Source organism: Meles meles, chromosome 10, assembly GCF_922984935.1.
Source record: "Meles meles chromosome 10, mMelMel3.1 paternal haplotype, whole genome shotgun sequence".
Classification (NCBI taxonomy): Eukaryota; Metazoa; Chordata; class Mammalia; order Carnivora; family Mustelidae; genus Meles; species Meles meles.
In genome coordinates this window covers 32,346,796-32,358,413 of record NC_060075.1, presented here as the reverse complement: position 1 = coordinate 32,358,413, position 11,618 = coordinate 32,346,796, and the positions used below count along the sequence as shown (strand labels likewise).

At 37.3% G+C, this 11,618-nt stretch overlaps 1 protein-coding gene and 1 pseudogene across 1 annotated transcript; both read right to left on the bottom strand.

Moving 5' to 3' along the window:
* Positions 1–2,193: 2,193 nt before the first annotated feature.
* Positions 2,194–2,271, bottom strand: LOC123952313 (annotated as a pseudogene).
* A 2,450-nt stretch (positions 2,272–4,721) lies between these two features.
* On the bottom strand, positions 4,722–10,261 carry ANKRD7 (ankyrin repeat domain 7). The gene is made up of 6 exons (XM_046019944.1): positions 10,224–10,261; positions 10,026–10,175; positions 6,997–7,111; positions 6,667–6,840; positions 5,691–5,797; positions 4,722–4,863 (listed from the first exon to the last, which is right to left on the bottom strand). The coding sequence occupies exons 1-6, from the start codon at positions 10,259–10,261 to the stop codon at positions 4,722–4,724; spliced, it is 726 nt and encodes a 241-aa protein (XP_045875900.1).
* Between the last annotated feature and the right edge of the window lie 1,357 nt (positions 10,262–11,618).

The following is an 11,618-nucleotide window of genomic DNA, read 5'->3' as shown; positions in this document are numbered from 1 at the left end:
GAACAGCAGTTTGGGAGTAGTCAGAACACACACATTGATTGATCAAGTTTGCTGTCTGATATGGGCGTGGTTCATGGCATCAAAGGACAATTATAATAGTAACATCAGAGATCACTGATCACATCACAATAACATATAATAATAATGAAAAAGTTTAAAATATTGTGAGAATTATCAAAACGTGACATAGAGACATGAAGTGAGCAAATGCAGTGGGGAAAATGGCGCTAATAGACTTGCTGACGCAGAGTTACTGCAAACCTTCGACTTGTGAAAAAAAAAAAAAAAGGAAATCTCCAAAGTGCAATGAAATGAGGTATGACTGTATTTGGCAACTGAATATTTACTATCACCAGATATTTTGCAAGTGATGAGGATTTAACTACAAACAAAAGCTCAAGCTCTTATGCATCTTACAGTTCAAAAGGCAAGGGGGTGAGGAGTAGGTAACAAAGCATTGTAAGTGACAAAATGGAAGGGCAGCCAAACAAATCTTCACTGATGTCCCTTATGAGGGGAGGAAGTGTCCCAGGATACAATGAAAGGAAGAGTCTTCCAGGGAATCATCCTGAAGCTAGATCGTCCTGGATGTGTTCAAGGTATCATAGTGAAAACTATGTGCTCTGTATTTTGTTTTTAAATGCAAAATTGCAAATTCCCTTTGAGGAAAAAAAAAAGTTAAGCAGATTTTAAAAGGTTACAAAAACAGGCCAGAAATTTAACAGATGTTTTGTTTGGGTTATGAGACTATGAGTGATACCTTCTCTTATTTCCTTTTTCCTTTTCTGTAATAACCAAATTTTCTTAAACTGTATTACTGTAGTACTTCTCCAAAAGAAAAAGGGTTTTGTCAATGAAAGTGCTTGTAAATAAAAGAGAATTTCCATTTACACAGGTTTACTTATAATCTTTTTCTCTATTTTATAGCTGACATGTTAATATTTTTACTTTATTTAAATGCTCTAATGTATGCCTCACACACTATGTTTCAAAGTTTACACTTACGAATACCCCATTCAAAATTCTGACTAAAAAGACTTTTGCTGACTATAAGCTGAACACAAATTGTATCCTTCCAACTGATAGCTCATGATATAGATGTTTGTCTTTTGAAATCTCTTCACATCTTCTAAGGTGAAAATTGTTCTCCATTAACAAACTTTTCTTCAAATGAGTTGTCAGTGAAATGCTGTGACATTTCATTTAATTACTCTTTCAAAACAGACTTTTCTAATTCAAGGCAGCAGCAAAGGACTTGCAGAAATGAGGTTATATGTCTAGAAAACAAGTAATATTTGTAATGTCTTCGTTTGTGTTCAAATATTTTCACTCCTAGGTCTATTTCTTAAATTCTATACCTGAGCTACAAAACAATTATAATTTAGCATCAATATATCTGTATCTTAATGGTCATTTAAAAAAATGAATAATTAAATTATCCCCTTGGAATCTGACAGAAACACAACCTTTGATGTTCACCATATTCTGCAATGTGTTCAGACAAATTTCTTGACCTGCTGTTTCTAGTATGCTTCAAAACATACAAAGATTAACATTTCATTAAAAACAGCAACATATATTGCCATGGGTAAAAGGAATGGAGGTGTTAAAATTGTTTAGCCTCAGGAGATACGCAAAATATATGAGTGGTATTTTTAACTTTCTACTGCTTTATTTCCCTAAAGAACTGAAGTATAAATCACAGAAGTTCTTTACTTCTTATAGTTGCATGAACATTATTAGAGAAAGACAGAGAGAGAGAGAGAGAGAGAGAGATGGAGAGAGAGATGGTAGGAGAGGAGCATATAAGGATGAAGAACAAGAGTCCAAACAACAAAATTTCTTGTGTGTAAGATTAAGTTACAAAGGAAAATTCAGGTAAATTCTCTCTTAAATTCACTCACCTTGGAGCAATAGGACCAAACACTGTTCTAAGTATGATAATGATAGATTTGAGGGGATGAAGGAAAAGTGAATAGTTGGGACAGTCATATGATCTCCTATTGCCATCAGGTTCCCTGTCTTACTTATTTTTTTCTTTTTCACTATAGTTGAAGGGTAGTGGAAAAGTGTGTTTGCTGGTGTATTCACAGAGTATAACTGTAAAAATTTTTGTGTCATCTAACTAAAAAAAGTCAATGTACACATATACATAACAAAACACAAACAAAATGCTGTTTTACAGACCTAAATAACTGGTTTTTTGGAAAATAAGCACCAAAATTTATTATAATACTACACTTGATCTTAGCCAAAAGGCCAAGAAGCGATCCAAAATTTATTATAATAGATGCACAGTATTTTTAATTCACAGATATTACTACCTAATTTTAAGTTTTACGTAATGATTAAGTATATATTATATTAACAATTATCAAATGTACTTACCTGAAGAATTTTTAGAATAAAATTAAAAATTTACTAATAGCTTTATATTTATTAAAAATTTTGTTTTTTATAACTAGTAATTATTATAACTAGTCATTTTTTTTTTACAAATAGACTATGGATAAAAATTATCTTAATCATTCAGTATCTCTTTACATTTTCAGTCAACACAGTGTCAAAATGTTTTAATTCCAAAGGACAGTTCTTAAAAATATTTAGCATTTCAAAATTAGAGAAAATTTCTATTTCAAATTTAAATACTATTTGAGAAAACTAAGTCTCTTCCTAAAAGCAAACCATTAAAACTATTTGTTTAGTTTGTATCTTCTTACCTTCCTTCAGTTCTTCTGTATCAGATGTAGTGCCCAAGGCTGTATCTTCAGAATTAGACATCTGTTCAACTTTCTTCTCCCTTCCATAACTGGCAATTAATTGATGGTATCTATCCATAAATTCAGGATTTTTAAATAGTCAATTCATAATAATCATTAGATCAAAACCTTAGATGTTAACTAAAGCCTTCTTAAGTATGCCATACACTTGCTATTGACCCAAGCCTCCTTTCAAGCCAATTCCATTAACATTTTCCATTTTTACTTCACATTCTCCCATTCTCTGGTACTTTTTTCCTGCTAGCACAAATAAACTATTAGCAAGGTAGAAAAAATAGCTTTAGGTTATTGTTGGTATATTAGGTTACTAGGGTTGCCATCATAAAATACCACGGACTGGGGGGCTCAAACAACAGACATTTTCTCACAGTTCTGGAAGCTGGAAATCCAAGATCAAGGTGCCAGAAGGGCTGGTTTCCTCTGAGGGCTGTAAAGGGAGGATCTGTTCCTGGCCTCTCTCCTTGGCTTGCAGATGACTGTGCTTTGCTGACTCTTCACCTTAAAGTTGCCCCTCTGGCAACAAGCACTGTTGGTGTCTCTATGTCCTAATCTCCTTTTCTTACAAGAATACTAGTCAAACTCAATTAGGACCCACTCTACTGCACAGTCATTTTAACTTAACATCTCTTTCAAAGCCCTCTCTCCAAATACCATCATCCAAATTCCGAGGTGCTGGGGAGTTAACACGTGATTTTGAAGAGGGAAGAACGGGACACAATTCATAACACTTTGGGCTTCATGTGAAGGGGGAGGGGCAGAAGGAGAGTGAGAGAATCTCAAGCACACTCCCCTCTGAGTGTGGAGTCTGACAGGGACTTGATCCCCGGACCCTGAGGATCATGACCTGAGCTGAAATCGAGTCAGCTGGTTAACCAACTGAACCACCCAGGTGCCCCCATATCCAATCTTTTTAAATGATAAGGAAAATGCCCTATTTAAAAGAAACAGATTCTTTTTATAAAATGAAGAATCCCTTCATAACATAGATAGTATCAGTAACTTATCTCTTTAAATTTTTACAACATGGTTTGCTTAAAATAAGATAAATCAAGGTACATATGTCCAGTATTGCAAAGAAAATACTGTACTCAGTTACGGTTTTTATATTTAGTGGGTTATGAATCCCTGAGTTTATAAAGTTCAATTTAGACTTTAAAAATAAACATCTGAATGTATATATAAAAATTACTTCTCTCCTCTTGCTCTTTCTCTCCTCCCACCCCTGTGATGTTCATATGGATTTAATGATTAAAAGATATTACTAAAATGTAAATTAAGTAGATGGAAGAACAAGAAAACAATAAACTAGGAAAAATACCTATGTATAATTAAAATTTTACCCTAAAATGAACTTATAAGGAAAATACCTTTCACTTCATTAGATATATACAAATTTCTGTTCATTTCATCTCACTTTCTCATTGACTATTAAAGTTAGAAATGCATATTTGTACATGAAAAGTTTTGACTTTTGGGTTAATGAGAATATACTTAAGAATTCTGAAAACTTATCAAACTAAAGTTAGCTAACAAAAAATAACATTATTTTGAAAAATAATATTCAAAAGTTGAATTTTTATGTTCTCATGTATAAAAACAATCAAAAAGGCTTTCATAGATGAATCATCTTTTGCCCAACATTACTACCCAGAGGTTTTATTATTGGCTATTCCACTATTTGCTGAAATCACTGTGCTGACGTACTTCAAATTTCCATGCCACTGGGAGTTAATCCACAGACTCAGGCTGCCCGCAGTTCTTAGACGGACTGGACCCTACAAACAGATGAAATCAAGGATCCCTGGATCCATGTGGCCAGAATTCATAATATGGTTACCCCAATGCAGCGCTTTGTACCTTATCAGCTTTTCACTTTGGGGGCTCATGCTTCTTTCTTTATGATCAAATCCCATACAATTATTAAAAGATATACAGTATCACTTACACAGTAAAACCATTAAAAGAAGCATATTCCTCAGCTGTGAATCCATAAATATCTTGGCAAGACAGGTCCACTTCTTGCTGAAGAAGAAGACTGACTAAATCTGTTGGTTCATTGCTTAGAGCAATCATAAGGGCTGTTCTGGAGAAGAGAGATACATAAATGTGTACTTATGGATCTTAGACATGTCTTGTGCTTTTTTTGAAAAGTTAGTCTTCCAAATTTACTGTTCAAAAGTAGACTATCAGGGAAAGAGGGCAAGAACGCAAAAAGGGGGCAGATCTGCTCAAAAAGGTATACCAATCACATTATATCAGAGTCTAAAAATAAGAGTCTCTAGGAAGCAACTAGCTCAAAGGTTTTTGTTGTTGTTGTTTTTAAGATTTTATGTATTCATTTGACAGAGAGAAATAGAGAGAGAGAGAAAGCACAAGCAGGGGGAGTGGCAGGTAGAGAGAGAAAGAGAACAGTCTTCCGAAAGAGCAGGGAGCCCAATGTGGGGCTGAATCCCAGGACCCTGGGATCATGATCTGGGCTAAAGGCAGAAGCTTAACCAACTGAGCCACCCAGGTGCTCTAGTTCAATGGTTTTTAGTCCCTATTCCCTGGAACCCCAGTGTTTTCGAGATGTCTCAAAATACTAGGGAGAGGCATGTCTGGAGCTCTGGGTATCTACCCCCAATTGACTACAGCATCTAGGATTTAGAGACTGAGTTTCTATGTACGATTATAAGTTACAAATGATAATGATAATAATAATAATAACAACCTATCGATCTGGCCCAACAGTTTGATTTTACAGAAAAACAGACCCTGGGACTCTAGGTAATTTGTCCAAATTATATGGCCAGATCTTTTTTCAGTATCACAAAATGTATACACATACACATTCACAAACACATACATACATATATATATTGTCTTGTTAGGTAGCTATAGTTGTATGGCCTTATTTAGTATTCATTATACCTTTGATTCTTATCTGAAGCATTCACATCTGCCCCTCTCTTCAGAAGATATTCTACCATTTTTGCATTATTTTCAGTAATGGCAAGTAACAGTGGAGTATACCCATCCTGAAAAAATCATTTCAAAATCATTATTTAAAATATACAAACATTATATGCCTCTTAGATTTAAGTTCAATTTAAGAGAAAATGCGTTAATAAGAAACCTCTGAATATACACTTCGATTTCAAAAAGGTTTTGATGTATAAAAAATATGATTTCAGAGACTAAGAAAATAAACTTGAAATCAGTCATTCAAATATAAAATTCAAGTTTTTACTGTAGGCCTAATCCAAATTGTGAGGAAGAGCAGCCTGGGGGATTTAAATGAAGAGCATCCAGCATTTAATATAAGTATCACAAACTGTCAATTCACATTTCATAATGTTGTTGTTATTGAGATTCTATAGGCCTCCAAGGCTGACACTTATTTTGGGCTGTCATAGAGACAAAATCAGTGAACTTGAGTGTTAAAAAGCTTAAAAAAAACAAAAACAAAACCCAAAAAACCCTTCATCTCAATAGGAGAGATGGATTACTTTTAGTACAGTAAGTGATTTTTCTAATTTAACCCTATTATCATTATCCATGAGTATATAAACAAGACAGGCAAAAATAGGCTTATAATTTTTAACCAATATAAACTTATAGGGAAATCATATTTCTCATTTGATATATGCCTCTGAAGAGTTATCATTCTTAAATATAGTATTGTTTTAGAGGTCAGTGTTATAGTTTGAAACAAAATGGACCAAGATTTTTTAAAAAGAAAAACCTTATATCAGTGTTTGATAATCTCATTTTTCTTCTCCTTTTCCCTGGTTTCATTTTGGAAAATTCATACTTCATATAACATGTGTTTCAACATATGAATGATCTGCCAATACATACCTCTTCCATTGCTTTCTATAACATAAAGTAATTTTTGATAGACTACCTTATTTTGATCTTCAAGATTAGCTTTGTATTCAAGCAATTTTTCAACTAATGAGATACTTTGGCCACAGACAGCATAATGGAGAGCAGTATTGCCATCTAAATCCACCAGATTTGGGTCTGCACCATGGCCTAGAAGAATAGTAGCACAATCCTCCTTAGCACACTGTACTGCCTGTCAATACAACAAGAACAGACAAGTAACCAACTTACTACTCAGGATGTGATACATTAAATTAACATTTACTACTATGACTTAAAGTATGAAACCCAACAAAAGTGAACTAGAAGAATCAAATGCATTCCAATTGAAAAGGAAAAATGAACACACCTTAGTCAATGGAGACCGGTTTTCCCTATCGCAGACATTTATTTTGCACTGTTTCTCAATTAAGAGAGATACAATATTTGAATATCCATTCGCACAGGCCAAGTGCAAAGGTGTTCTATATCGATATAACAAAACACAGAGTTGGAGGTAAGTCTTAATTTGAGAAGTTATGATACTCAACAACTTGTCAGATCATATACTGTTAAGATACTTCCTTCATGTATTTATTGATATTTATATACAAGTTACATTAATTATAATTGCTTTCTACTGAATTAAAAGGCCATGCAAATGTCTTTAAGATCAAATATGTAACTGGTTTCACTTTAAGAACAGTTTATAATGAGTTAAAAATATGTACATAGGGGCACCTGGGTGGCTCAGTGGGTTAAGCCGCTGCCTTCGGCTCGGGTCATGATCTCAGGTCCTGGGATCGAGTCCCGCGTCGGGCTCTCTGCTCGGCGGGGAGCCTGCTTCCCTCTCTCTCTCTCTCTGCCTGCCTCTCTATCTACCTGTGATCTCTCTCTGTCAAATAAATAAATAAAATCTTTAAAAAAAAAATATGTACATATGGGGCGCCTGGGTGGGTCAGTGGATTAAGCCGCTGCCTTCTGCTCAGGTCATGATCTCAGGGTCCTGCGATCGAGCCCCGCATCAGGCTCTCTGCTCAGTGGGGAGCCTGCTTCCTCCTCTCTCTCTGCCTGCCTTTCTGCCTACTTGTGATCTCTCTCTCTGTCAAATAGATAAATAAAATCTTAAAAAAAAAATATGTACATATGTATGTGTGCACTGTAGTCATCAACAAATACCTAGGAAGCATTTACTATGGACAGGCAGGGTTCTAGGTGATGGGGATAGAGCTGTAAACAAAATGGACAAAAATACCTGCTCTTGTGGATCACACACGCTAGTGGAAGAAGTAAACAAAAAACTTAAAATAGAAAGCATGCCACAGAGTATTAAGTGCTAAGTGGAAAGTTAGGCAGGGAAGATAGGAAATGTGTCAGCAAACAAAGAACTTGCTGTTGTACAAAGAGGAGACAAGGCAGCCCTCGCTGATAAGGTGATAAATAAACAAACCCCAGAAGGGAGTGAGAGAGGAAGCTGTGTGGATATTTGGGGGAAAAGCACTTCAGGCAAAGGAAACAGCAAGTCCAAAGGCCCTAAGTACATTTCTGGCATTTCTGTGTATCACTAAGGAGGCCAGGGAAGCTGGAGATGAATGAAAAGGAAAGTTGTAGAACAGAAGATCAGTGAGATAACAGAGTGGGGGTACCTGTCATGTAAGTCTGAATGAGCCATTGAAAGGATCTTGGCCTTTACCCCTAAAGCGATGGAAAGCCAGTGGAAGTTGTTAAGGCAAGGAATGACTCTTTTCACATACATTTTACAGGATCTTTCGGGCTACTGTTTTGAGAATAAACTGAAAAGGTTTAAAGACAGAAAACTAGTTAGGAGGCCACTGCAATAATTCTGGTTAATATATGGTAGCAATTTTGACTAGAATGGTAATTGTGAAGATGGCAAGAAATAGTTGGATTTTAGCTATGTTCTGAAGGTGGAGCCAACAAGGTCAAATGGGTAATACGAAAGAAAGAGAGGAGTCCAGAATGACGCTAGGGTTTCTAACAACTGAAAGAATTTGGTATTTCTAGAAAGAGAGATGCAAGTCTGAGGAGGAAAAATGGGAGCAGAGTTTGGGGATGTTTGAGATGTCTACAGAGGGATGTCATAAAGCAAATGGCTCTCACGAGCCAATTGTTAAAATTTCGGAAACTATTCAAGCTAAATGACATCACCTTGGTAGCTTGAAATTGGGGCTTCTCCTCCCTTTGCTTTGCCCCCACTCTCAACTAAGAGCCTGCTATTAAACAGCAGACCACAGTCTATCAGATACACATTGAAGTGTAGATATTTATATAATGAGTCTAGAGTTTAGGGGAGAGGTCTGGCCAGAGATAAAATATTGGAAGGCACTGGAATATAAACATTTAAAGATAATCTCTCTTCACCAGGCAAGTGAAGATTAAGACACAGGATCATTTCAAGTTCTGAGCCCTCATATATTTACGAGACAGGAAGAGGAAAAGAAATCAGCAAAGGGATCTGGAAAGAAGTGCCCACAGAAGTAGAAGTACCAGGTAAACCAAGCGTCCTGAAAGACAAGACATTATTTCAAATACTACGGACAGGGCAAGTAAGATATTTCACTGAGATGCCAGCCAGGTAAGACTGAGAATTAACCACTAAATGAAGTCATGTCAAGGTTATCCATGACCCTGTAATGTAATTCAACGGAGCGGTGTAGGATAAAAATTGGATAAATTTAGATAACTCTGTTTTTGTCAGAGGGAAAGACATAAAACTATTGGCACACTGACATAAACCTTCTTTATAACGACAGCTTCCAGTTATCCAATTATGAGGAAAAATGATGTTTTTCATACCCTATGACTTGAAAACTGCCCCCCAAATTTTAAGGTAGGCATAGTCAGTACATATTTTCTGTTATTAATGCCAAAGATGTAACTTTTTTTAATATATAAAATTAATTTTATTTTTGCAGTAAGTGGTTGTGATGGGCTTTTTGAAGATACTCTGCAGTTGGGAAAAAAAAATAAGTAAACCATAGGAGAACCACATTTAAAAAGTCATTGTTTTGTTGTCTCTGTGTCTCAAAATCTTACAACCATACATACATCAAATTAAAAAACAGCAGTTTGGGTAAAGGGTGAAGTACCAGGTGGAGATTAATTCAATGGGAGGAGTGGAGGCAATCAAGAATGACAAAAATAACCTCAAATATCCAGGTAAGCACTTTAGGAAATAACAAGCTGGGGGGAAAAAAAAGAAAGAAATAACAAACTGGAATTTGGGAGTGTGACCCTCTGGCAATGGTTATCAGGCCTCTCCACTATGGGAAACCCAGAGTGACAACCAGTGAAGTAGGTCAGACAAGTCCTGCTCCTGATTCCAGGACCCAGGGGAGTCGGCTTCCTCTCCACACCGCCCTTCATCAGTCTGGTCACCTGTATTCTCTGTCCCGTATATTCACATCATGTTTCTTGAGCTGAAGGTACTTCTTCACCTTCTCCAAATCCCCGACTGAGGCAGCTTTGTGAAGTTTCTTTAAGTCCTTATCTCGAAGGTTGTAGCCTGGCTGGGTGAGGTGACGAGTACTGGTCCTAGCCCGGCCAGCGGGCAGGTCTGAGGAGGGGCTCACCGGCTCATCCTTCCTTCTCCAGAAAGTGAAAAACTTCTTCATGGCGGCACAGGAGACAAGTTCTTCTGTTGGATCAGGGTGTCCCTGCAGCTCCCAAAGGCCCCACCTGCCTCTTGGGCCTGGCCCTTCCCTACCTCCCCACCCCCTCGCCCACTCACTTCCCCACCCAACACCCAACCAGGCTCAAGGGCGTCTTTGGGAAGGTCTTCATCCCAGATTCCAAGGTAGCCAGAGACCGGAAGTGAGTCAGTGACAGGAAGTGATCAAAGACAAGAAGCGGATTGAACCACTTGCCTGGGGCAACACACCACCTCAGTTGCCTGGCAACACCCAGAGCCTGGCACAGCAGCACCCCCCACCCTGCCCCCCATGGGGAGAAACTCAGTACTGAAGCGTCCAAACCCAGATTCTCAGTTAAGATCTTTGACTGCTACACAATCTTACTAGTAGATCAAGAGCCTTTTAGTAGAAACCTACCTACTTTCTTACAAATAACCCCTTCTCCTTCAAGGATAGACCTAATGACTTGAACCCCTGAAACCAAGATTACCTTCCTTGTGGTGGGGATGGATCTTCTCCAGGGATCATGCCTTCCAGTATAGGTAATCACCCACCCCCCAACATGGTTCACATGATCTAACACCTCTTTAACAATAACTGAGATCCCTCTATAATCTCAATTTAAATTTTTTTTTTTTAAATTTTATTTATTTGAGAGAGAGAGACAGAGAGAGCATGAAGGAGGAGGAGGTCAGAGGGAGAAGCAGACTCCGCATGGAGCTGGGATCCTGATGCGGGACTCCATCCTGGGACTCCAGGGTCATGACCTGAGCCGAAGGCAGTCGTCCAACCAACTGAGCCACCCAGGCGTCCCTCAAATTTATTTTTGAATGCTACCTCTCACATTCCAGCTTGCTTTCTCATGTCAGAAAATTCCAAAAAGACTTCCAATTCATTGCATCTACAGTCTATTAATTCTACCAGCTTTCATTGACCTTGACCACCCAACTCTGTGTCCGAATTTCCCTGCTTAACTAGATTAAATTCCATGGTTCATCATCATCATCACTCCCCTGCACATACCTTCAATGTTTGCGCTCAATCTTTTTCTTACTTTCTGCCTAAACCTCAGTCCTAGTTAAATCTAATACTCCCATCTAAAATGGTCTGTCCTGGGCCACTGTGACTAAAGGAAAAAACAAAGACATGTTGTCCTCACTTTTAGTTCATGAAAATTTACCTTAAGTAGATTGGTATGCTCTCCAGCAATCCTCAGATAGTTCCCTGATCCACTCACATTCACACTTTCCTTGACCATTTCATATCTTCTCTCCAAACACATTCTTGGCTAATGACTTGGTTTCTTGATCCATTGATAAAAGAGAATTAGTTGGAAAAG

Coding starts and splice junctions, on each gene's coding strand:
- ANKRD7 (XM_046019944.1), bottom strand. CDS start 10,261: ATGAAGAAGTTTTTCACTTTCTGGAGAAGGAAGGATGA. Junction 6,841..6,996: donor ACCGGTCTCCATTGACTAAG/GTGTGTTCATTT, acceptor TTGTATTGACAG/GCAGTACAGTGTGCTAAGGA. Junction 4,864..5,690: donor GCTTCAGATAAGAATCAAAG/GTATAATGAATA, acceptor TCTCTTCTCCAG/AACAGCCCTTATGATTGCTC.